The sequence below is a fragment of the Equus quagga genome, chromosome 17 (genome assembly GCF_021613505.1).
Source record: "Equus quagga isolate Etosha38 chromosome 17, UCLA_HA_Equagga_1.0, whole genome shotgun sequence".
NCBI classification, from domain to species: domain Eukaryota; kingdom Metazoa; phylum Chordata; class Mammalia; order Perissodactyla; family Equidae; genus Equus; species Equus quagga.
The window spans coordinates 7515500-7538647 of record NC_060283.1 but is presented as its reverse complement, the minus strand read 5'-3'; the positions used below and the strand labels follow the sequence as shown (position 1 = coordinate 7538647).

The window sequence follows — 23148 nt, the reverse complement described above, 5'->3', positions numbered from 1 at the left end:
AAAATACATACACAGCCATCTGGGAAGGATGCACTTGCTAATATAGGGCCCAGGAGAACTAGTGGGGAGGGCTTTTGGGGTGGGGGTGGGTCTCTTCCCTCCCTAGGTCTGATACCTGGGGTCCCCTGGGCAGAAACTGCAATTCCCATCAGTCCCAAAGGGTGAGAACTACAACTCCCATTGGCCCTTGGAGCGGTGTGGACCACAATTCCCATCAGCCTCTGGGTCAACAACTACAACTCCCATCAGCCTCCTGGGCCCCCTCTCCAATCAAAGTACTGCAACCCACTGGTCTAGGGCAGAAGGGAGCTGGAGCCTGGCTCTAGGTGGTTGGGCGGGGGTGGTCTGCCTCCTCTTGGAGGGGCACCTCTGAGCCTGGTAGGGCCTGGAGGGTTCCTCTCTAAGTCTCCCTCCAGCACAGCACAGCTCCTCCCCCGTCTGAGTGCTTCTCCCTGGTCTCTGCAGGGTGTGGTCTCCACGGATCACACCACAAGCCCCCTACCCCTCCACAGGAAACATCCCAGGGCTCCACTGCCAGGCCCCGCTTGTCCCACTGCAGCCAGGCCAGCCGCGTGACACCACCACATCCTGGCTCCTCTTCTCCTGCTCCCCCCACCCAAAGCCCTCCGGTCTCTGTGCTGCTGTTCAAACACCTCTGCTGATCCTTCAGACCACAAGCTCCAGCAATCTGGCAGAGCCGTCCTTGGCCGCACTGGCCAGCTGCAGCCAAGATCTTGCCATTGAACTTGCAGCCTTGCCGAGTTGCTCAGGCTGCTCTTCCCATCAGGCTCCAACTGCCCCCTGGGCAGGGGTTCACCTGTACCCCAGCTTGTGAAGCCCCAGGGCACCTGGCCCTCCAGGGGCTCAGCCACACTGAAAAACCGAGCCAAGAGCAAAGAAGCATGTTTTGTGGAGCTGGGACCAGCCAACCCCAGCTTTTTACCGAAGAGGATGCTGAGGCCTGGGGTGGACAGGACTTGCCAAGGTCACCAGGTGTTGGTGTCAGGCTAGGTGAACAAATGGACTGTCGAGTCCCTTCTGTGGCTCTTGGAGGCCAGAGGAGGGCTGAGGCCCACAAGGATCCCAGGAAGGCCTGGCTCATCCTCCCCATGCCTACAGGAACCTGCTAGGGTGCTTGACTCTTGGCTTGGATGTTAACCTGGGAGGCCACAGACCTGTTGGGTCATTAATTCCTGTGTGACTATGGGCAAGTTTCTTTCACTCTCTGGGCCTGTTTACTCATCTACAAAATTAGGGTATTGGGTTCCAGGCCCAGGGAGAGGTCAAGGCCTGGCTCCTGTGGACCTCCAGCCTCCAGATGAACAGTTTGTCCTCCCATCCCCACCTGAGCGCCAGATCCACCCAGGATGACCCAGCACCTCAGTCCCTGGGTAAGGGGCAAACTCAGCCCTCAGCCCTCTGGAGGAGCTGGCAGCCCTTCAGCTGGTGGCATCCTGGGTCCAATCGCAGCAGGGTTCTGCTGCCTGCATGGACCCTGAGCGCTCTGGGGTCCTCACGGCTAGCCCGTATCATTTACCCTCTTCCTGATCTTTGCCTTCTATTCAGAACACTGTCCCCCTGCTGATGTCTCACTCAGCATTCGAATCCAGCCAAACACCTCCTCTTCCAGGAAGACTTCCAGTTTGGACTCACTGCCAGGGAAGCCCAAGGCCCTCTGTCTGTCTCCCCAGCGCCCAGCATTGGGCCAGGCACAGAGCGGGGGCTCATTGGGTTTTGGCCAGGGGAAGAGGAGGAATACTCATCATGTATTTCCTCTGAGCCACGCCAGGCTCAGAGGCCAGGTTCAGAGGCCAGGCTCAGGCCAGGCTGGGGCCCCAGAGGAATGCCCGGCCTGGGGCGTACAACCAGGAGGCCCTTGCTGAGGATCCGTCATGCCCCAGAGGGGCTGATCGGGCTGATGGGGCCCAGACCTTCGCTCTCTACCCTCTTACTCACCCCCAGCTAGACTCCAGTGTATGGAGGCCTCAGGCCTCAGACCACAGGCAAATCCTGGCCAGCCCGAGCCCCTCACGGCCATTTGCCCCAACTCGCTGGTTCTCTAGGTCCTTGGGTCATACAGGCTCCCGGGTTCCCCCTGTGCACTCTCCCTCGGCCTCCAGAGCCCCCCCCCCCCGGCCTCATCACACTGACCTCTTGTACCTGCCCTTCAACCCCAGCCACTTCCTGGCCTCCATAGCTGGGTCTTGGCCCTGTCCTTGTGTCCCCAGCTCCTCTGGGGGCTTTCCCTGGGCCCTTCTCTGCCCAAGGCTTTGACAGCATCTCCTGAGGGTGTCCTGTCCTCACCTACATCCCCTACCCTGCCACAACTGCCCCTCAGTGCCCCCTTCTCATGGCCCCGCACATCGGCCTTATCTCCCACACCACTTCCTTCCTGCACCCCACCCCCCTCCACAAGATAACCTGCTGTTGAGACCCTCGCTGCCTTCCTTCCCCGACGCTCAGTTTGACCTGGGCTCTCTGGCCATCAAGTCCCACGCAGCAGAGGGGACTGGACCTTCCTGGGGTCATACACTGGCCCAGGAAAGGTGAGGCAAGCTTGCCCCAGTGAGCAGTTAACGGGGCGAGAAGGAGAGGCCAACCTCTCAGAGCCCTCAGTGCAGAATTCCAAGCGGCAACTCCCCAGGCCGTCCCTCCCGCTGGGCATTTGGGGGTGCAGACTCACGAGCACTCGTGGTGCCTGGGACCCTGGGTCTAGCCCTACACCAAGGGAGCACATGGGACTGGGGTGTCCCTGGGAGTCTGATAAGGACCTAGGCAGCCTCCCGTCCCTCCCCCACTTCAGGCAGCTGCAGCATTTGGGAAATACCCACTGGTGCACTTATCACAGATGCCACTCACCCTCTGCTCCTAAATTGAATTTCAGGGCATGTCAGTCCCACTTCCGAGAGAGAATTCCATTCTGGCCAAGGAGCTGTCTTTCCTTCTCCCCAGCTCCCTGCCTCTGGGGGCTGCTGGCCCAGGAAGCTGGGCCCTTTCTGCCTTTAGGGCACAGAAAGTCACTGACTGGGAATCTACCCAAAAACCCCATTCCGACCCAAGCAAGATGTGCCCACCCCACATCTAAAGCTTGTCTAGAATGGAGGTTGAGTGTCAGAGACTAAGCAGTCAGCTGGTTGAGGCCTCACCCGCCCTCGTTGGGGGCCTTGCCCAGGCTGTGAGGGCCAGAAGGCTGTTAGCTTACAGAGCATTTCATGTGGATTACAAAAAAAGCGGCCCCTTGATGTGGCCACAGCCCTGCAGGTGCACAACTTGACAAACAGCATCTCTGTGCAAAATCGGAAAAAGGCATTCTGTCCTCCCACTGGACACAGCCACGCCCTGAGCCCAGGATACACAGCGTGGCCAGCAAAGCACTGGCTAGATTTCAGCCCTTACTCACCTGTTCCAGCAGAGAACAACCTGGACAACTGTGTGCAGTCACCTGAAGGATGGTCCCCTCCCCACCCGGAAACACCAGCCCAGCAAGGACAAACGCCAAGGTGGATTCAAGGTCAGAGACAGTGAGATGCATCACGTGTGCACGCATGTGTGCCCTCCCCTCTGAGGGTCTGTTTCTGTGCACCTGGGCGTATGTCTCTGAGCATGAGTGTGCATGTGTGTGCACGAACCACGATGGCTCTGAGCACATGAGCATGCCTGTCAGCGAGTCTGAGCAAACGTGTGTGCATGGGACTGAACTTCTGGCTCTGTGTGTGTGTCAGCCTGGGTCTGAGCTCATGTGTGCACGAGTGAATGAACGAATGTACCCCTGAGAACATGTGAGCGTGCTGCCGTGGGCCTGAGCACACACGGTTGCCTCTGTGAATGATTCCGTCGCCCAGCTCAACTCTTGGGCAGCGAGACTACATTTCCCAGCATTCCTTGCAACTAGGTGTGGTCACATGACTGAGCAGTGGGTGAATAAATGCTTCTCGTATGCGATCTTCCACACTCTTTCACCTCCTTCCAGTGACCCTGCAAACCACGTGTTGAAAATGGAGGAGCCGCAAGATGGAAGGAGTCTGGCTTTCCAAAGCACCCCTTGGGGCAAAGCCACCTGCTGATCAGGAGCACCCAAGTGGGTCTTCACCCAGGTGAGAAACTTCCCTGGAAGTCCCCACTGAGATTCGGGGGATATCTGTTACAGAAACCAATGTTACCTTAACTGATACAGACACTCAGCCAGAAATGGGTGTCACAAAAACCTGTGGTACTCACGTAGCAATCCAAGGAAATGGATTTGGAGGCTGTTTTTTATATGAATATATATATTACATGAAGAACCATACCACCCGTTGCTTGTGATGACCCAGAGGGCAGGCCATGTACCTACTGAGGCTGGGGCACTAAGGAAAAGTGCCAGGACAGTCAGGGTGACACTGCTGGCTTTTACTTTCTGCTTTTAGCCACGTATTACAGGAAAGAGACAGGAGAGAATGGGCAAGTTGGCAAGCAGAGATGAAGAGAATAGAGAGAGCCCCAAAGTGGGGGGCCCGCAAGTGTCGGAAGGGCTACTGCTTCCAAACCCCAGACTATAAGAGAGAAGATTGGAACCAGTTTTGAGGGACAACAGCCCAGTGAAACCTGCACTTGAATAAGAGGGCTCAGCCTTGCTGCAAGGATCAGGTTACGGCTGTGGCCTCCCCACTTATGGTTTCAGATGCCCCCCAAGAGAGTCACCACTAAATTAGAGACAGACATGGGGGCAGAGAAACAAGGAAATAAACAGGCTTGAGAATTATGTCTACGGGAGAACTGAGTGTGTTTAGTTTGACTGTCTGAGCCTTAAAACAACCTTTGAGCCCCCAAATATGAATGAGCAGGGAGTGGGCTGTCACCGCCGTAAGACCTCCAAGGAGGACATTTTCCCAACACCCATTTTAGAGGTGGCCATGGAGGATAAAGACCAGGAGGAAGCTCCCAGAGGGCGGCGACAGGGCCCCAGACAAAGGAGAAGGAGTTTCTCCCAGACAACAGAAAGAAGGTTTAAGCAAGAAACTTCCCCACTACCGGGGGCAGAGCCTCGGGCGGCCTGCTAGCTGGGTCTCCCCAGCACTAGGACCCGGGAGTCGCTGTGCGTCCTCCAACCTTCCTTTTTTGAATGGGAGGTTTTCTTGTAGCGGTCGTCTCTGTATTCTGGGGTCACCACTGTATTCTGGGGGCGTGTGGGCTGGGCAGGCAGTGAGATCAACTATCCTATAGTTCATGGGTCTCCAGACCACAGAGGTACCCAGGAGCCAGGTCTGGACCCAATGGAGGGGACGCCATCTCCCCAACATCCTCACCTTTGAGATGACTACCCTCCCTGGGTGGGGCTTTGGGGTGTCTCCCTCAGGGAGGGGTGGGTGTGCTCTGTGGGTGGGAGGATGTGTGGAATGGATCATCGGTGACCTAAAGGCCAGACTGTAGCAAATAAATCACTGGCTGGTCACCAAATCTGTTTCTGCTTCCTCCTGGGGGCACAGGAAGGCAATACTCCCAGGCCTTCCTGGAAGCTAGGCTGTGGCCATGTGACTGAGCTCCAGCCGGCGGAATCAGCAGGAGCAGTGTGCACGTCTCCCTCCCAGGCCTGGCCCATAAAACCCTCCCCTTTGTGACCCCCACTTTGTGGCTCGTCCCCTTCCACCACAACTCCGGAAGTCACAGGGTGAAGATGGTGCAGCCGCAAGACGGGAGACCAGGCCCTGAATCGGCTCCTGGAGAAGAACACTTGTTTATGTGAAGGAGAAATAAATTTCTATACGTTAAACCACGGATGTTGTCGAGTTTATCTGTTATAGCAACTAGTGTTACCTTAAGACACTCTGAAATCTGACCACATTTGTGCCTCTGTGATTCTGAGCGAAACGTGTGGGTCTGAGCAAATGTGTCTGTGTGTCTGTGTCTGCGTCTGAGGGTCTCATGGATGTGCGTGGGGCGATGCCACAGAAGGGATGCACGCAGACGGGGGAGTACACGAGGCTGCTTCTGCGGGTCTGAGCACCGTGGGCTTATGTGAAGCTGAGTGCACGTGTATGTGTGTGCCCGTGTAGGCCTGAAGCGTGTGTGCTCACCTGTGTGAACACAGAGGCATGCATTTTACTGCGTCTGAACATGTGTGTATGGCCCAAGGGTGTGAGCATATAAGTGTGTCCTTCCCTGCGAAGCTGCTTGTGGGCCCAGGAGTGCACCAGTAGCTGTGAGCACCCATGTGGGCCACTGTAGACCTGCGTGTGTATGTGTATACCACTGTGGGACTGAATATGAGCGTGTGTGTGTGTCTCTGAGCACATGGGTAGCATGTAAGAACGAGCCTCTAGGTCTGAGCTAAGGTGGGCCTCTGAGGGTCCCCTCTCATGGGGCAGTGTGGAAAGGGTGCAGGTCTATGAGTCTGAACAAACGTGTGCATGTGTGCAAACAGCCTACCTCTGAGAATGTGCACACGTGTACCCTTGTGGGTCTCAGCATATAGGTGCACTTTGTGTGCACATGGGCGTGGCTCCATGGGAATGAGCACACACGTGGACACACGAGGACATCCTTTTGAAGATGTGTGGGTGCATCTTGGTGAACACGAGCATATGTGCAGGCGATTGTAGGTCGGAGTACGAATGTATGCTTGGGTGGAACTGCGACACGCGTGCACCTCTGTGAGCACGTACTTCCCTGAATTCATGCCCGTGTGTGCACATGCATGTGTGTGCACGTGTGTGCCTGCACCTCAGCAGGACTGAGCACATTTCATTCTGTCCTGAACATGCATACGGGCACCTGTGATTCTGAAACATCTGTCAGCAGCTGAGTGCGTGTGTAAGTCTGAGCACATGTATAAGCGTGTGTTATGCAAGTGGATTTAGACACGTGTGCCTCTGTGAGCTGAGTGTGGTTGTGGGATTCTGTGGGTCTGAGAACACATATATGCCCGTGTCTTGGTGGGTCTGAGCACACGTGTGTACACGCTCAGGCCTGAACACACACGTGCATCCTAAGTGTCTGAAATACATGAGTGCTTCTGAGCACGTGCAAGTGCCTCAGTAGGTTTAAGACACACCATGTGTGCACCTCTGTGCGGCAGAGCACGTGTGCAAGCACGCACCACTATGGCTCTGAGCAGGTGGGCACCTGTGAGTCCAAGGCGACGGGTGGGTATTTTTGGAGCTCTAAGCACAGATATGCAAGCTGTGCATCTGAGAGACTGCGTGCGTGTGTACTGGTTTCTGCTTCTGTGGGTCTCGCGGCTGTGGCTCTGTGTGCACGGACTCCTGGGGCTCTGACCACACACGTGCCTCTTCAGGTCTAAGCGTGTATGTGCGTATAGGTGTGTGCCTCTGTGGGTCTGAGTCTGTGTGTGTACTTCTTATGTGTCTCAAGGGGTCCAAACTCACATCCCTACGAGGCCAGGCCCATAACACAATGTGTGGTTCAGGCCGGCTGAGACAGCAAGGGGTGGGGGGGTGACATGACCAACCGTGCAGTGCATGTCCCCCTAAAGGCACTCCCATTCAAAATAATTTAAACACTGTGTCCATTAAACAATACCTTCTTTGGCTGGGTCGCCAATCTCAGGTAATCTAACCGTGTTAGATGATGGTCACCAAGCTGGTGGCAACGGGTGTGGGGCCTGGGGTCTGTGTAGGGGCCTTGGTCAAGGGAAAGGCTGGGAAGGTGACTGGGGACGATCCCAGGCTTCACTCCTGGACCCAGGGGGGAGGATCTGGCAGGTGGGAGGGATGCAAACGCCCTGGGGTCAGCCCCTGGGTAGCTGCCGTCTCCAGCCAGGATGCCCGCCCCCCCCCCCCCCCGCCCCCGTCTCTAACATTGACCTTGGAGCCCAAGGAGGCCTGGCCCTCTGCTAGAGAAAAAGCCCCCCTGGGGGTGGCATGGTCTAGATCAGCCTGGGGGACCCTGGAGTCACCCTGCTCCTTGCCTGGCCTCCCATCGGGATGATAAGAATCCGATTTTGAGCATTTCAGAGTGGTGTGAGGGTGGAAGCGCCAACCTGTGCAATGCACATCTGGGGAGAGCCTGTGGGTTCTGCCGGTTTCCTCTGGGGGTTCAGGGGTGCACTCTTCCCCGCTCCCCCCTTAGTTTTAAAGCTTGGTGCTGGGCTGGCCCACCAGCCTCTCCCATCCCCCAGCTCCTACTCCTCCGCCCTTCATCCTCCCCTCACATACTCGGCCCCTTGATGGCGGAAAGACAGCTGACCGCCTATGTCAGCTGCTCTTCACTCACTTGTCCCAACAGCCACACACAGCGTCACACCCAGGCCCCTGACAGGCCTCCAGGCTGGGGCTGGGAGGGTAGAACCTCCGTGTGGGGCCCTGCTGTGGCCCAGTGGGCGCTGCCTGTCCCCACGCAGTGGCCATCTGGCCCAACACTCCTCTCTGCGGGTCCAGGGAGAGCAGGGACGCCCCCTCTTGTCCCAGTAGTTGCCATCACAGAGTGGGAAACATGTGTGGTGGGTCAAGCAGCGCCCTTTTCTCATGACCCACAAAGCCCTTTGTCCCCAGAGTCCTATCCCAGGGCTCTTTGTGGGGCCATTTGTCACAGCCACTCCTGCCAGGCCTGGGCTAGGGGCACTGTGTCCACCTACAGGACACCCCAGTAAGTGACTAGGTAGAGGGGTGAAGCGGGGGGGAGGGGGGCACTCTGTCGAAGCTGCCAGACGCCAGAGCCTCCCAAGGCAATGGCAGAGTGTGAGAGTGCATCCCGAGCCGAGATCACCCAGTGAGATGGAGGGAACAGCCCCCGACGGAGGGGCCTCTCCACAGTGGAGGGTGTCTGTTCCAGAACGCACCAGCCCTTGGCTGTGGACAGGGAGCTCTTCCCAGCCCCACAGCCTGCAGCTCCCCTAAATGCATTTGGGCCCAGGACTGCCAGCACGACCCCCCTCGGCTCTGCCCTACTCAGGGGACGCAGAGGGCAGTCAGGCTTCAGCCTCTGGGTCTGGGGGCCTGTGCTCCAGAAATCCCTCTGCCCTTGGTCTCTGGGAGCTGAGCCTCTGCCCCAAGGCTCCACGGTCCTTCTTGCTCTCTCCACACTCCTTCCATGGCTGCAGCCCACCCTCAGCTTAAGCGTCTCCTCTGGGGCTGGCAGACCCCCAGGCGCATCCCTCAAACCAGATTCACAGGATGTGCCCAGGGCACACTGCCCACCTCAGCTGACCCCATCACCTACCCCACACTGCAGGCCCCTTCCCCTACCTCCAGCCTTCTTGCACCAACAGCCCGGGTGCCACCCACTGCAAGGTAACAGGGAGAAGTCTCTGGGAACACAAGCAAGGGGCATAGGCCCCCACAGGCTATCCAGGCCACCACCAAGGCCCGTGCTCCCCGCTGGGAAATCCAGTCACATCCAGTCCTTCCTCCATCCCCACTGTCAGCCTCAAGCACCAGGACCTCAGCTCCTTCAGCCCCTCCCATCCCCAGCTCCTGTCAGCCACCCCCAACCTCCTCAGATGAACAGCCCTCGCGCCCACCACGCCACTCCACACCCCACACTTCTCAGTCAGCACTCAAGGCCCACCCCTGCTTTGCCAATCTGGTCTCTCTCTGGGGCTGCGCCCTTGACTCCAGCTGGAAGGATCAAGCAGAGGCCTGCAATGCCACTCCCAAGAAGACTTCGCTCCCAGCCCTGCTCTCCTATAGCAGCTCCCCCACTAGAATCTGGGCCAGACCCCCATCCCAATCTCCCCAGTGGACCACATCTCTGGCCACGGGGCACTTCCTACCCAGTACACTGCCGGGCACAGAGCAGCTGTGCAGTAACTGCCCTGGCTTGGCCTGGAAGAGCGTCCAGCCTAGGAATCCTCCAGGCCAGAGCACTGGACACCTCCCTGAGACTGGGGATGAGGAGGTTCAGGATCGGCAGAGACCGCCTCTCCCAGTGACCAAGAGAACTCGAGACCTCAGGGACTAATGGGAGTTGCAGTTCTGGACCCAAGAGCTGATGGGAGTTGTAGTTCCTAGGCCTGCATTCCCCAACACCCGCCTCCGCCCCTCCCCCCAACGCCACCATAAGGACTCATGGGAGCTGCAGTTACTCATCTTCCTAGGGAAAAATCTCCCTCTTTCCCTCCCAGATCGCTTAGCTCTCAACCCCAAGACCCAAGCTAAGGACCTCACTACCTCTGAGGGCTGGGGCACTAAAAGGCCAGAAACTGCCCCATCAGAGGGCATTTGAGGGACCTGGGGGGAACAGTAGGAAGGGAGAGGGGGCTATCAGGGAAAGCTAAGGCCTGGCAGCAGGCCCCTTGGGCTGGGCCGGGTGGCAGGGACAGTCGCCCCCCTCCCATCAGCGTCGCAGCGGGCCCGGGGCAGGGGAGGGGGGAAAGGCACTCACCAGTACTGGGCTCACACTCCTCCAGGTCCTCGTCATCGCTCGGACACTCGGCCGAGGCCACCAGGAGGTCATCTGTGTTCTGAGGGGCGAAAGGAGGGGTGGGGAAAGAAGAGGGTTCCAGGGCGGGTCAGCAGACCCGACAGCCACCTCTTGAGGTGTGGGATGGCACAGAGGCCAGCGCCTCTCTCGTTCTCTCTCTCATCGACCGTGGGGCCTCCATTTCTCCCCCATGCAAAGGGACACTGAACAGTCTCCGCCCTGTAGCATCTCCCACAGCTCCTGGGAATCAATGAGACAGCACACGTTGTGCCTTTTATTTCCGGGAGGCCGGGGCCTCCAGACGCCAGACCTGGGGCCGCAGGGCTACCATAAAGGGACTTCTGGAGGCCAGCATGGGCAGAGAAGGGGAGCAGCACTGGGAGAGGGGTTCAGGCTCCAGCCCCACCATCCCATCACCCTCATCTCTCTCCCAACCCCCTTCCAGGAGCCCAGGAACTGGGCTGCACACGTTAATTAGGGCTGTGGTTGCCATGACAACGGGAGTTGACTTTGTCAGCATTTTCTCTCCTGATTGCATAAAAAGAGAATCCCCAAGATGAGTGAGTGTGAGGGGGGGTCCTCAGGGGGTGTTAGGGAAGAGACCCAAGGAGGGAAATCTAGAGTCCAGGCAGAAAGGGAGCCCCAGAGACTGGGGTGTGGGGAGGTCGCCTGGCTGAAGGTCAAGGATGGGAGGAGTCTGGGGTGAAGAGGGGGTGAAAGGGTCACACCCTGCCTCCACCCCACCCTCTGATCTTCAGACACTGCAGCCCTCACCCAAGGGTGAGGCAGGGCCCGGAGGACCGATGTTCCCTTCTGCATGCTTGCCCCCTCAGCATCAGACTCCCCTGTGGGGGCTTCTCCAGCACGGCCGTGACCCCTAGGGCCCCCAACACTCTCTTCCACCTGGATGGTCTGCCCATCACTCTCCCACTGAGACTGGATGGCCCTTCTCCCCTGAGTTTGGAGGGCACTGGGTGTGGCAGCTGCCTATCTTTGGGCAGAGCCAGGCCCTTCTCCCGGGGCTCCCTGCTCCCTGGGGCAGGCCTGGCAGTAGGTCCCCTCAGTTTTCTTGGCTGTGAAGGCAGAGGGCATTCAGACCGCATGAGCCTGTCAGCCAGTCCCAGGCTCCCTACAGCACAGACTGGCAAAGATAAGGGGACCTAGGGCCCATTAAACCCACCCTTCATTCACAGAGGCTGAAGGCAGGCTGGTGGTGGAGGTAGGACATGTCCCCATGGCCACCCACAGACCCCTCATTCACCCTAGAAGTACATAGGTCCCTCCAGGCCCAGGGGTACCACAGCCATGGGTGATGGGGGACAGAAGTAGCTTGTGGGGAGGCGGCAGAGTGACTAAGCAATGTCTAATGTGCCAGGTGCAAGCTCTCCCTGGGCCAACAATCATTGGTGGCAACAACTAGAAAACTCAGCCGGGCCCCAGGTGGCCCTGGTAAGTCACACGTGCTCAATCAGCTTTGGTCCCCAGGAAAGCCAGGCCTGTCCTGCCCCAGCCGAGCATCATTTCCCAGATGCGGCCCCCTCCGGTGCTCCCTTGGGTACAAGAGAAGATAAACTCAAATCCCTTGGGCTTGCCCTGACACAGGGAGGGCACCTGAGCAGGTGGGGTGGGCACTGGGGAGGGTAAAGCACCAGGAAACTGTCCCACCATCACCCCCTCAGACCCACTGGCACCAAGGACACTGAGGACTGCAGCACAGTAGCACCATTCAGGGTCACACAGAGGGGACTTGTGAAGGCAATGGGCCCACTGCAGGGACTCCAGCCCTCAGGGAGAGGCTGCTCCTGGCCTCCACCATTCTCCAGAGAGGGGCTGCCACCACAGGGGAGCCTCCAGCCCCTCCAGTGCTGTCACCTCTGTGCCCTGCCCAGAGCAATGCCATCTTGGTACCATCCATCTCCCACTCACTGCCCACACAGCACTGGGCATGGCCTCATTACGGGGCGGGCAGAGATGGTCACTCCACCCTCACCCCCAGTCCAGACTTCCACTCAGGTGGGGTGGTCTTCCCCAGCCTAGCTGGGGTACTAAACTCCCCCATCAACTCTAGGAATGGTCCTTCTAGAAATAGTGGCTACCTCCACATCTATGACATCCCTGGTCACCAGGGTGAAGGCCCCTTGTGGAAGGAGACCTTGCTTGCCTCACTGAACCTTCACCATGACAAGGACAGGACAACAGCCTCCCCCAGGATCCAGTACCAGATCCCTGCAGCCCTCCCCTAGCAGCCACAGTTGCTAAGGAGATATCAGCTCTCTCCCACCCAAAGCCCTGCTCCTCGTCCACCAGCCGGAGGGGCCCTCACCTGGGTGGTGCTGTCCCTCAGCGTGGGTGAGCGGCCCCGGCGCGTGGTGGTAGTGGCCATGGTGGTGGTGGTCTCCATGATGGTGGTGGCCATGTCGGCCAGCAGGGTGGTAGCCGTGGTCTCTGCACTGAGCAGCACGGATGGCCCCTCCCCGACCAGGCGCAGGTGGCCCTCAGTCCGCACATTGGGGTCGCTCTCGGCGGCCAGCGCCAGCACCTTGAGCCCATTGTAGTAGAGGCCGGACACCTGGCCCTGGAAGGGGCGGCCCTGATCCCGGCCCCCAATCTTGATGGCAGCCTGGCTGTTGAAGATGGTCAGCTGGCGGCCTGGGGGGGAGGGGAAGAGGAAGCGGGGACAGACAGAGGAGGGACAGGCAGTGGAGGGAGACCAGAAAGGGATGGGGAGGATGGAGAGGAGGAAAGAGGTCGGTCGAGGCGGAAACCAGCAAGGGGGGCGGGGGAGAAACGAGGAAGGGGCAGACACCAAAGGGAAAGTCCTTGTCAGCCACAGCCCCTAGCCCAGCCGGGTGGGGACCCCAGAGGGAGAGGGTCTCCAGGGCCCACATGGGCTGGGAAAGGGAGCCCAGTGCCCCCTCTCCCCACCATGCGCATGCCTCTGGCCTTCCCATCCCCTTCTCCTCTCCTGCCCCAGGGGCATCGCCCCCTGCTTTCCCTTCCCTCAGTTTGATCCCCATCTTCTCCCTCACACGTCCCATGTCCCAGTGTCCAGCCCCGAGCCATGGAGCCCTCGGAAGCAGCAGATAGAGGAGACAAAGAGGCAGAGACAGAGAAGGTGACTGCCAGGCCGAGCGGGCAGTGCAGGTGGGCAGTGCGTGCTGGGGCAGAGAGGGAGGCGAGAGCGCAGGGCGGACAGTGTGTGGGAGGAGGCCCAGCATGTGTGAGGGTGGGAGCAACCACATGGACCTCACTCTGCCCTCCCAGCCACCACCAAGCCTCTGATCCCTGGCCAGGCTCCCCTCTCTCCTCCTCCCCTCCAAGGCCCAACGGCTGCCCTGCCGGGCATCAGGCCCTGGAGAGCAGAGGCCTTCCTCCCCGCCAGGATGTGCAAGTACAGAGATGGAAAATGTTAAAGGGACCTTGCTTCGCTCGCTGACAGCCAAAAAAACGCTCCAGCTCCAGTCTCGCTCCTCACTCAGCAGTGACACCTCAGAAGCCCCACCTGGGTGGGGTTTGGTTGTTGCATTTGGTTTTAGTGGATCTGGGGGTCCGTTTAACCCTCTGAGTTTGTTACTTTGGTTTGGTTTTTAGCAAAGATATTTATTATGTGTAAGTTTAGATTTAACTTTGGTTTTGGTGATGCTTATTTTGGGGGGCGGGGAGCAGAGGAACCGCTACATTGCCCCCGCCCCCCCGGACCTTCAGCTGCTGGTGCTGGGGGGGTTTAAGACCTGGCTTAGCCCTTGTTAGCCTCTGGTTAGTGCCTCGTTAAAGATCTGGTTTAGAGTTAGGTGCCTGTAAGCCCTGCCCCCAAAACCTGGGCTGAGGACAGGCCAACTTGTGAAACCCACACCACCTTTGGAAACGCGGGTTCCCCGGGACACCCAGGCCTCTGGGACACACAATCATCTGTCTGGCCTCTGGCCAATGGTTGGCCACGGATGTGTCTGCTCTCGGCCACCCTGCTCAGCCTCCCCTCCTTCTGCTCCAGCATCCTCCCACTGCCCAGCACCTTGCCCAACCCCGGGGCAGTGTCATCATCTTACAATGCTGAGGACTAGCATATGGCAGGTGGAACACGAGACCCAGAGAGGTCCTTGAGGACCACTGTGTCCAGAGCTTCTTCCCAGGCATAAAATTATGAGAGGTACTCAGAGGAGAACATTCACAGTGGTCAAATGAGTTTGGGAGGCAGACATTTCACAATTAAACAACAGGTTTCCTTCTCGAGGGACTTCTCAGCGCCTTTATGAAACCAACGGCCATGTGCATCTCCAAGAGGAAGAAACGGGATTCAGCATTTCCCAAACTCATTTTACCACCAGTCTTTGTATCATGAAGCATCTTGTGGGACTCGCGCTTCACAGGACATCTTTGCAAACTGGAAAATGGATTCACTCAGTAAATGTTTATCGAGCATCCCTTGTGAGGTGGGCTGAGCGGGGTCGCCATCCCTGTCTTCCCAAGGAGGAAAGTGAGGCTCAGGAAGGGAAAATCTGACCAAGGCCACGCGGCAAGTAAGTTCCTCCTTTCACCCACTGGGAAATACCTGAGTACTCAGCCCGATCCTTCACTTTCCAGAAGAGGAAGTAGAGGCCTAAAGAGAAGGTGTGGCCATGCAGCTGGCGGAGGACAGCTGGGGTCCCAAATCACAAACCGAGCTCTTTCTTCACCTGAACCACAGTCCTGCCCCTCCCCCAGGGCCTGCCCACGTCTCCCTACCCTTGGGGTCACAAGTTGTCCCAGCCTCAGCCCAAGCTGCTCCCTTGGCCTCTCTGATTCCCCGAGAGGGAGGTGCGGAGTGGAGAGGAAGCTGCGTAGGAACTCCTCAAAGGGTTAAAGTTCGCCCCGCTGGAGAGAGCAGCCCAGCGTGGCTGGGGGCTGTAGGTTTTAGCGATGTCTCTTACAGTCCCTTTAACTTTTTGTCCTGTTACAGATTTATCACATCTGGTTATCAGCATGTTTAGTCCCCGCTGGCTGTGTGGGGGGCTGGGAGTCACATTGGGGGTTTTAGTTGGGGAAGGCCCCAGTGGACATTTAAAAGCACAGTTATCAGCTGGTTAGTGGAGGTTTAACAGTTCTACGTCCCCCCTAGAGTTTAGCCTTAGAGGTACAGAGCTCGCCCCCCTCCAAAGGGAATGGGATGGCTTTGCCCTTGGCCCCAATTTCCCTTGGTGACAAGTGGCCTTCTCCCTCACACCCAGCAGCACCTCACCCATGCGGCCTCTCAGCGAGTCTGTTCTGTCCTCATCAGCTCGGCAGGCACAGAGATGCCTGCGGGAGGCCACCTCTTCCACTATCTCCTCGTCTCACCCCCCCACTGCCTCTCAGAGGCCTTCGGACCAAGGTGGCCCATTTCAGAGACAGCGGCCCCACAGCTACCATCTTGGGGGGTCTTTCCAGTAGGATCTGAAGCCCCCCCTCTTCCCTTTTCTCCTCAGATGACCCTACCCCTCCTTTGGATCCTGGGATGAGCCCTTCCTGCTTCTAAGGGCACTGTAGTCCTGGGCTGGCCCTTTACAAAACCCCCCAGCGGGTCCTCCTAGGCACCGGGCACCTCCCTCCCAAGCTGCACGCCAGCCTGCTTTACCAGAGGGGTTCCAGAATCTCGTGGATTATCCTAGTCTCATCCCAGGTTTAGAAAGAGAGACCAAAGACTCTCCTTCTTCTAGGAAAAACCCCACCCCTCTCCCAGACCACCACTCTAAAAGACACAGACCCTCAGCTGCAGAGAGAAAGGGGACATGCTGGCCGGACAATCGTCCAACACTGGGGGCGGGTGGTGGGGAAGGCACGGATGGGGAAAGAGAGAGCTCTGTACCTTTAAGATAGTGTTTTTAAAGTTAATTAATTAATTAATTAATTAATTCTGGTTAATTACCTTTGTCGAGCAGCCACTCATCTACTACTCGACCAAGCCGGTAGGGGATTCTCTGTCTAGCAATCGCCAGGCGCTCGTTATCAAAGTTTCCTTGGAAAAGTTTAGAAAGACAGTAGGTTTCTCAGGCGGCGAAGTCCAAAGGAGTCAGAAAAGCAATTAGGCATTTTTCTCAGGAGACTCAGAGTAAGCAGCACCGTCCACCGGAAGTGGGGGAAGGCCCACCCGGAGTGGGAGGAGAAAGACTGGGTCCCTCGTCCTCCCGTCCCCCTCCCCCCGTGTCCCCTCCAGAGCCAGCCCCACCCTGGGGGCCAGAGCGACCCAAAGGAAGAGAGAGGGACAGAGAAGAAAGGGAAAGGGGACTGAAAGAAAAGGCAACTGGAAGGTCAAAGGTCAGAGGTTAAACAGGTTTATTGGGGCTCAAGCTGTTGCTCCTGCTTCCTTCCCCATCCCAGAGTGGGGAGGCGGGGTGGGAGGGGCATTTAGCAGGTTTAAGTTAGGGGGTGGGAGGCCTCAGCGGCCCAGCTGGTTACTGCGTTTAGAGGGCGGTTTAGAAGTTGAGGGGTGGGTTAAGCGGGGGGTTTATGCAGCATTTAGGTGGGTGGCCCGGCACACGCGCTCAACAGTGAGATTTCAGCTGCTTCTCCATGCCAGCTCAGCTCCCTTCACCTTCCGTGCTCAACGCCAGCTTTCCCTCGTCTCCCACGCCACACCCCACCCCTGACTCCACCACCTGCTTCCATCATGACCCCCCGCTGCCCTCTAAGCCCACCGCTGCCCTTGCTGCAGGCACTTCCTCCTCACCCTGGTCACCGCCCCCTATCTCCCCAGCACCACTACAGGTGACGGGTGACGTCACAGCGGGGTGCCTGCAAGTGGCAGGCGGATCATCACCCAGCTGTCCCAGCCGCCCCTGTCTCCTTCTCTCCACTCTCCCCAGTGCATCCCAGCTCCTCTTCCACCCCTTCTCCGCTCCCTACAGGCACCCCCAGCCCCCTCTGCCAGGCAGCATCTTCCTCTCTTCCCCATCTCAGCTCCTTTCCAAGACCCTCAGAGTTCACTCTGCTCAGGATCCCCCACCTCTCTGCCCTGGGGACCCAGCCCAGCTCCAGACCCCCTCTCACTCACAGGCCTTTCTCCTTCAGACTCCTGCCCCCTTTCCTAACCCCCACTCCTCTGGATACCCGCCTGCTCCTCTCTCCACTCATCATTCTCCAGGCCCTGGGGGTGTGGGGGTGTGTGTGTGTATGCGTGTGCAGAAGGGTTTGTCAGTGTGCCTGGCAGTGCTGTGTGCTCCTCCCGGTGTCCGTGGACTGTGGGTGGTCCCAGTCTGCAGCAGTGGAAATGGAAATGCTTTCCTTTGGGAATCTGGCCGCTCTTCCCACTGAAACCACTTATGCACTGTTCCATAACATGCACGTGGGGGTCAGGGGGCTTTCTCGCTCATCTCCCACTGCACAGCTGCGCTCGCGTGCCCAGCGAGACCTGGGCCTGGGCCTGCCTGTGGCCGCCTCCTGTGTACGAGGGCACCACGTGCTCATGGGTGCGTGGATGGTGCCTCCCCAGGTGCCTACAAGGTAATGAGACCCTGCCTTCCTGACAGATTCAGGTCGCTCGTGTTTAAGTCGAAACTAAATCCTTTATTTGTTTAGTCACTCAACAAACATTTCTTGAGTGCCTGCTCTGTTCCTGGTGCCAGGCACTGGAGAAGCAAAGATGAAGGCCTGGTCCTTGCCCATCAGAAATATAAAGATGAAGCCAAGCAGGGGAGACTAGCAAATGACCCACAGTGTTCTGTGTTCTGTTAGAGGCAGCACAGTGCATCCCACCCTGTGGCTGGAGGTGGGTGGGGCTAAAGAAGATGCTGGGGGAGGGGTGAAGGCCAGAGGGAGTCAGGCAGGAGAGGGAGGGAGAGAGGGGAGCACACTGCAGAGGCAGAGGAGCAGGGGGTGGGAGGCGCTCAGGGACCTACCCGCCCTGGGGTACTGGTGTGTGTCTGTGGGTGTCTGTGCGCGTGTGTGTATTGGTCCGTGTGTGGGTCCTGAGAGGAAGGAAAGAATGTGCACCCGCCTCACTGGGGCACGTGACAGTTCTAACAAAAGCTCTGTTGGCTGAGCACCTACCTCCTCGATGCCATGCCATTCTAGCACTTTCCTCAGGTTATCTCATGGAATTCTCCTGGTATTGCCATGAGGTGAGTATCATTCCCACCTTTCAGAGGTGGACAGTGAGATTCAGAGAGGCTAAATGACTTGTCCAAGGCCACACAGCTTGTCAGTAGGAGAGCCAGGATTAAAAGCCAGGCCTGCTGACTTGGAGTCCCTGAGCTGTGTGTTCCCCAAGAGTCTGCTAACACTGCTAACCTGGCCTGCCGGGGTTGCTCAGGACGACACTCGGCTTCCGTAGAGGATCTGCCCTCACAGCGCACGCAGGCAGCCACCAGGCCCTCAGGTTACCCCACTTTGCAGGTGAAGGGGGCACCCGGCAGTCTCCCCATCCCCCAGCCAGGGGCTCCTGAGCAGAGGAGGGCAGCTGTGACTCCTCCAAACTGGCCTCTGGCTGCTGGCTCCAAGGGACCCTGGACTGGAGTTGCAGCTTACGTGCTGAGGCCTTCCTGCCCCCAGTCCAGCCCTGTCCAGCGCAGGCTGGTGTCTTCACTGCTACAAAGGGCGCCCTGGTGTGTGTGTGGCTGAGAGAGGGAAGTCTGAGGCCCACAGGGCAGTCACACCCACACAGCCTGGCCTGTCAGTGTCTGTGCGTGTGGGATTTAGCACAGGAGCGTGTGTGTGCCTGCGTGACCCCACACCCGCCCGCGGCGTTGGTGGAGGCTGGCATCCCTCTGCGGGCCTTTTTGTTCTTGTGTCTGTCTGACCATGTGAACATTTTCACTCGTCCGTGTGTCTGGGGTTGGCCTGTGTATCCATCAGCCTCTGTATTTATGAGGGGGCCATGTGGTTCTCTGCATGTCAGGGGCTGCCTGAGAATGTCTGGGTACAAGCGCACTTGATTGTGAGTGCGAGCCTACACTGGCATCTTTATTCCAGCAGAAGTGGGCCCACGAGGGCTGACACATCCGCCCCTTTCACTGTCCTCCTGTCCACAGCCCTCTAGGTCAGTGTGGGGCAGCTTCTCTGCCTCCGCCTCGGCTGTCACTTCTGCCTAAGAGAGGACTGGGGCAGCAGATGCCTCTCTGCTTCTCAGTCGGCCCCCGCGTGTGTGACTCTGCAGCGTCGCTCAGCCTCTATCTCCGCATCTCTGTGTTTCTGCGGTTCTCCCCTGCAGTGGCTCAATTTCCCCTCCCTCTGCATCTCCCGCACTGGGGCTCTCTTCCTCTCCCTCTTGAGGCTCTGGCCACCTCTTCTCTCGCTGGCTGGGTCTGCGTGATGGCAGCTCCATCTATCTCCCTGCATCACTCCGGGAGCTGCCTCCGTCTCTGCTTGTGTCTCAGTGACTATTTCCATATCTCCCCATCGCTCCTCCTCTGGTTTCCTCTCACTCTGAGGCTCTTTCTCTGCCTCGCTCAGTATCTTGCAGAGCCTCCTCATATCTTTTATGTCCTCATCCCTGTTCCTGCCCTGTGCTCCTCAGACCTTGGATTGTCCTCGGCCACCACAGCTGTCATACTGCTGAACCGGGTCTGTTGGCATCCCCGTGCTCCCTCCCACCCAAGATTGTGAGCTCCCTACAAGCGGGGGCTGTGTCCTCCTCACCTCTGAGTCCCCAGGGCCTAGCACCAGACCTGACACCTAAAAGGTTGTCAGTGAAGGTTTGTTGAATGCACTTGATCCGGTTTTTCACTCCTGTTGTCACTCGTCTCTCTCTCCCTTTCACCATGTCTCTAACTCCCTGAGACACCGAGTTTCCTTTTCTCTGGGTCTCCGTGGTTACTACTCTTCTTTAAGCTGATCTCCTAATATGGATCTTTAACCTGCTCTTTGTAAAGACCTTGGTTCCGTCCTTGGGAACAGCCCTGCCTCCTTGCCGGAATATATTTTGGGCAACTTCTGGATCTTCTCTCCTTGGTTTCTGCATCTGCCTCCCCATTTCCGCCTTTCCCTCAACTCTCAACTCATCCTTTCCTCAATCGCGTCAGACTCTCCCTACCCCTCCCCTTCCTCCTATTCTCATCTCCCCATCCCCAGACTGGGCCCTGGCCTGGCAGCCTTCCCCACTCAGCTCTGCCAGCTCCCTCCTAGCTGACTTACTCCCACCACCACGGGTTCCCCCCTCCACAACAAATCCCGACTTTTCTCTTTAGCCCCGCCCCATCCTGGCCCCGCCCCCACAAGCCACGCCTTTCCAGCAGCCCCGCCCCGCCCACGGTCGGAAGCCTCCCGCTTAGCCCCGCCCCGGTGCAAGCAGCGCTCCTATCAGAGGCCGCCCTGCCCGCCGCGCCCCACCCCTCCCGCCGCGCCTCCTCCGCGCGCCCGCGCAGCCTACCTGCCGGGTACCGCTCGTTGACCGGCCAGCTGTCCACCTGCAGGGTGGCGTTGCCGCCGCTTCGAGTGAAGCGCACCACGTGGTATTTGCCGTCGCTCACAATGGCGTTGGGCTCGTCGATGGTAATGTCGTCCGTGCCCACGTTAAAGATCACCCCTACGGTGCCCTGGTCCTGGGGACAGAGAGGTAGAGGTCAGCGACCAGGAAGGAGCAAAGGTTTACTCCTAGAATAGCTGTGACCACCACCGGCCCAGCTCCACAGCACTTCACAGCCTTGCAACACACCTCTCCCAGTCGTGTCTTTACTGGACACTCTCACGGGCCCAAGGCGGTGGCCTGGCAAGGGAGTAACCCGAGGCTCAGAGAAGTTGGGGAAGCCACGTGGGGTGCAGCGCCTGGGCTGGGAGCGCTTCCACGAACCCCACATGCCTCTTACCTTTTGGTTCAATCAGAATATTCACACGTTTACAGGGCATGTACTCAGTGCAAGGGCCACTGAGCCCAGGCCCCAGACGGGGATGAGCAGGACCAAGCAGGAAACCAGCCGGGAGCACAGAGGGCAGAGGCTTCCCTAAGGGATGACCCACAGAGAAATCCATGGAAGCGGGCCCCAGGCCTGAGGAGGGTCTGGCCTCTCCCTCCCCACCCCACCTCCCCAGCCTCAAGCCTCTCCTCCCCTACATGCCCAGCACTGAGCAGGTCCCAGGGGCTCCTACACCAGGCCATCTGCATGCCTCTCCTGGCACCTCATCCAGGCCCCATGGAGTTATGGGGGTGGAGGTGCACGTGTTTTGGGGTGACAGGTATGGATAGAGATCGAGGACAAACTATGTTAGATCTACTAAGGAAAGGTGAGCATGTGGGTATAGGGGGAGGGATGGGGCCGGGAGCTAGGGAGGGACAGGAAGAGGAAAGACAGGACTGAGGCCTGGAAAGGGGAGCAAAGAGTCAGTCTGAGCAAGCCTCTGGACCAGGCTCCAGAGAGGACCTGCCTGGGGAACCTGCAGAGGCCACCCAGGATCCAGCCCAGGAAGAGTCCCGTCACTGATGGCCAGAGTGAGGAGGGTCACACTGAACCCCTAAAATGTGCCAGGCCCTGTGTGGGTACCCTACACGCGTGCTCTCCTCATCCCCATAGCAACCCTCTGAGGAAGCTTATGGCATCCCCATCATGCTGAGGTGGAAGCAAGGCTCAGGGAGGTTAAGTAACATCCTAAAGTCTCACAGCTCCTAAGGAAAGAACCCCAGATTTGAACCCCAGCTGGCCTGCCTCCAAAGCCAGTACTCTCTCCCCCTTGCCCACTAGTCTGGAGAGACCCTGACTCAAATTGCTGGAGGTGGGGGGAGCATCTGAGAGGCTGCTGAGGCCAACCTACCTTGGAGACCAAAGCGGTCTAAAGAAGCCAGCAGAAGGCGCACTCGGCCCTAGGCCGGGGCCCCTATCCCGTCCCTCTGCACTTCCCAGCAGCCTGAACTCAGCCTCTTGAGTCCCCATACCCCTGCCCCCACACAGGACAGACACCCGCACAGGTCACTCGGGCCCCCTGGATCACACACAGTCACAGAGACCCAGATCGTCACAGAACACACTACACTCCTGGGGTCTTCCTGAAAGTCTGCCCCAGTCCGGCCTGGGCATGAGGAACCATTCAGCTGCCACCTCCTGCATCGATGGAGCCAAGTGGCTTGGTGGCACTGGGGGTGGAGACGGGGTGGCTCACAGATGGGGCAGAGATTGGGGTTTTGCAGAGAGAGCGGGGGGGCAGGGTGTGCAGCTGTGGCTCACGTGGAGACCCACGCCCAGTCCCTTCCCCACCTGTGGGTGGGCTCAGTTCTCCCCCTCCTAGAACCTGGGAAAGCCACACACACACACACACACACACACACACACACACACACACAGAACCATACATGCATGCAGCATCTCTCCTCAGGTGCAGTAAAGCAGGGAAACTGAGGCTAGGCTTGCCTAACAAAGAGTACTAGCAAGCCCCACCCATCCACCACCCACAGACTGACAACGTCCCAGGGAGACGGGGTGATCATCTGCTCCCCACGCGCGTGAGAGGAACAGCCGACGCTCCTCAGTACTATTGTTAGCAATAACATCACCCAGAATAGTGTCAGCCCCTTGGACGCCTCTGAGGGTTTCTCCCCAGGAGGCTCAGCCGGGCAGTGACAGTGGTCAAGAAGCAGATGCACCTGGTTGCCAGGTGGCAGAGGGCCGGCCAGAGGAGCTGGAAGGCAGGACACCTGGGTTTCCTAGGAGGCAGCTGAGCTCAGAGCCGTGCACTCCGGGGGAGAGGCAGCTCCCCAGAGCTGCTCCCGACGTGAAGTCAGTTGTCACTTCTGTTAAAGTCATTAATTCCTAATTCCCCAATTACCTCATTAGGCGGCGGTGGGGAGCACGCGGCCGCTCCTACAGCAAATAATTATGGGAGTCAAAATTAATTTGGCAAAGTGGAGCGACG

At 58.4% G+C, this 23148-nt stretch overlaps 1 protein-coding gene across 1 annotated transcript in view; it reads right to left on the bottom strand.

Annotated features, from left to right (window-relative positions):
* The window catches only part of NRXN2 (neurexin 2), a 96925-nt gene that overhangs the window by 2647 nt on the left and 71130 nt on the right, over positions 1-23148 (bottom strand). Inside the window, exons 18-21 of the mRNA XM_046644030.1 lie at positions 20678-20849; positions 16241-16330; positions 12683-13008; positions 10321-10399 (exon numbers count right to left, since the gene is read on the bottom strand). Coding sequence (XP_046499986.1) covers positions 10321-10399; positions 12683-13008; positions 16241-16330; positions 20678-20849 — 667 coding nt within the window. The remainder of the gene's footprint in view (positions 1-10320; positions 10400-12682; positions 13009-16240; positions 16331-20677; positions 20850-23148) is intronic.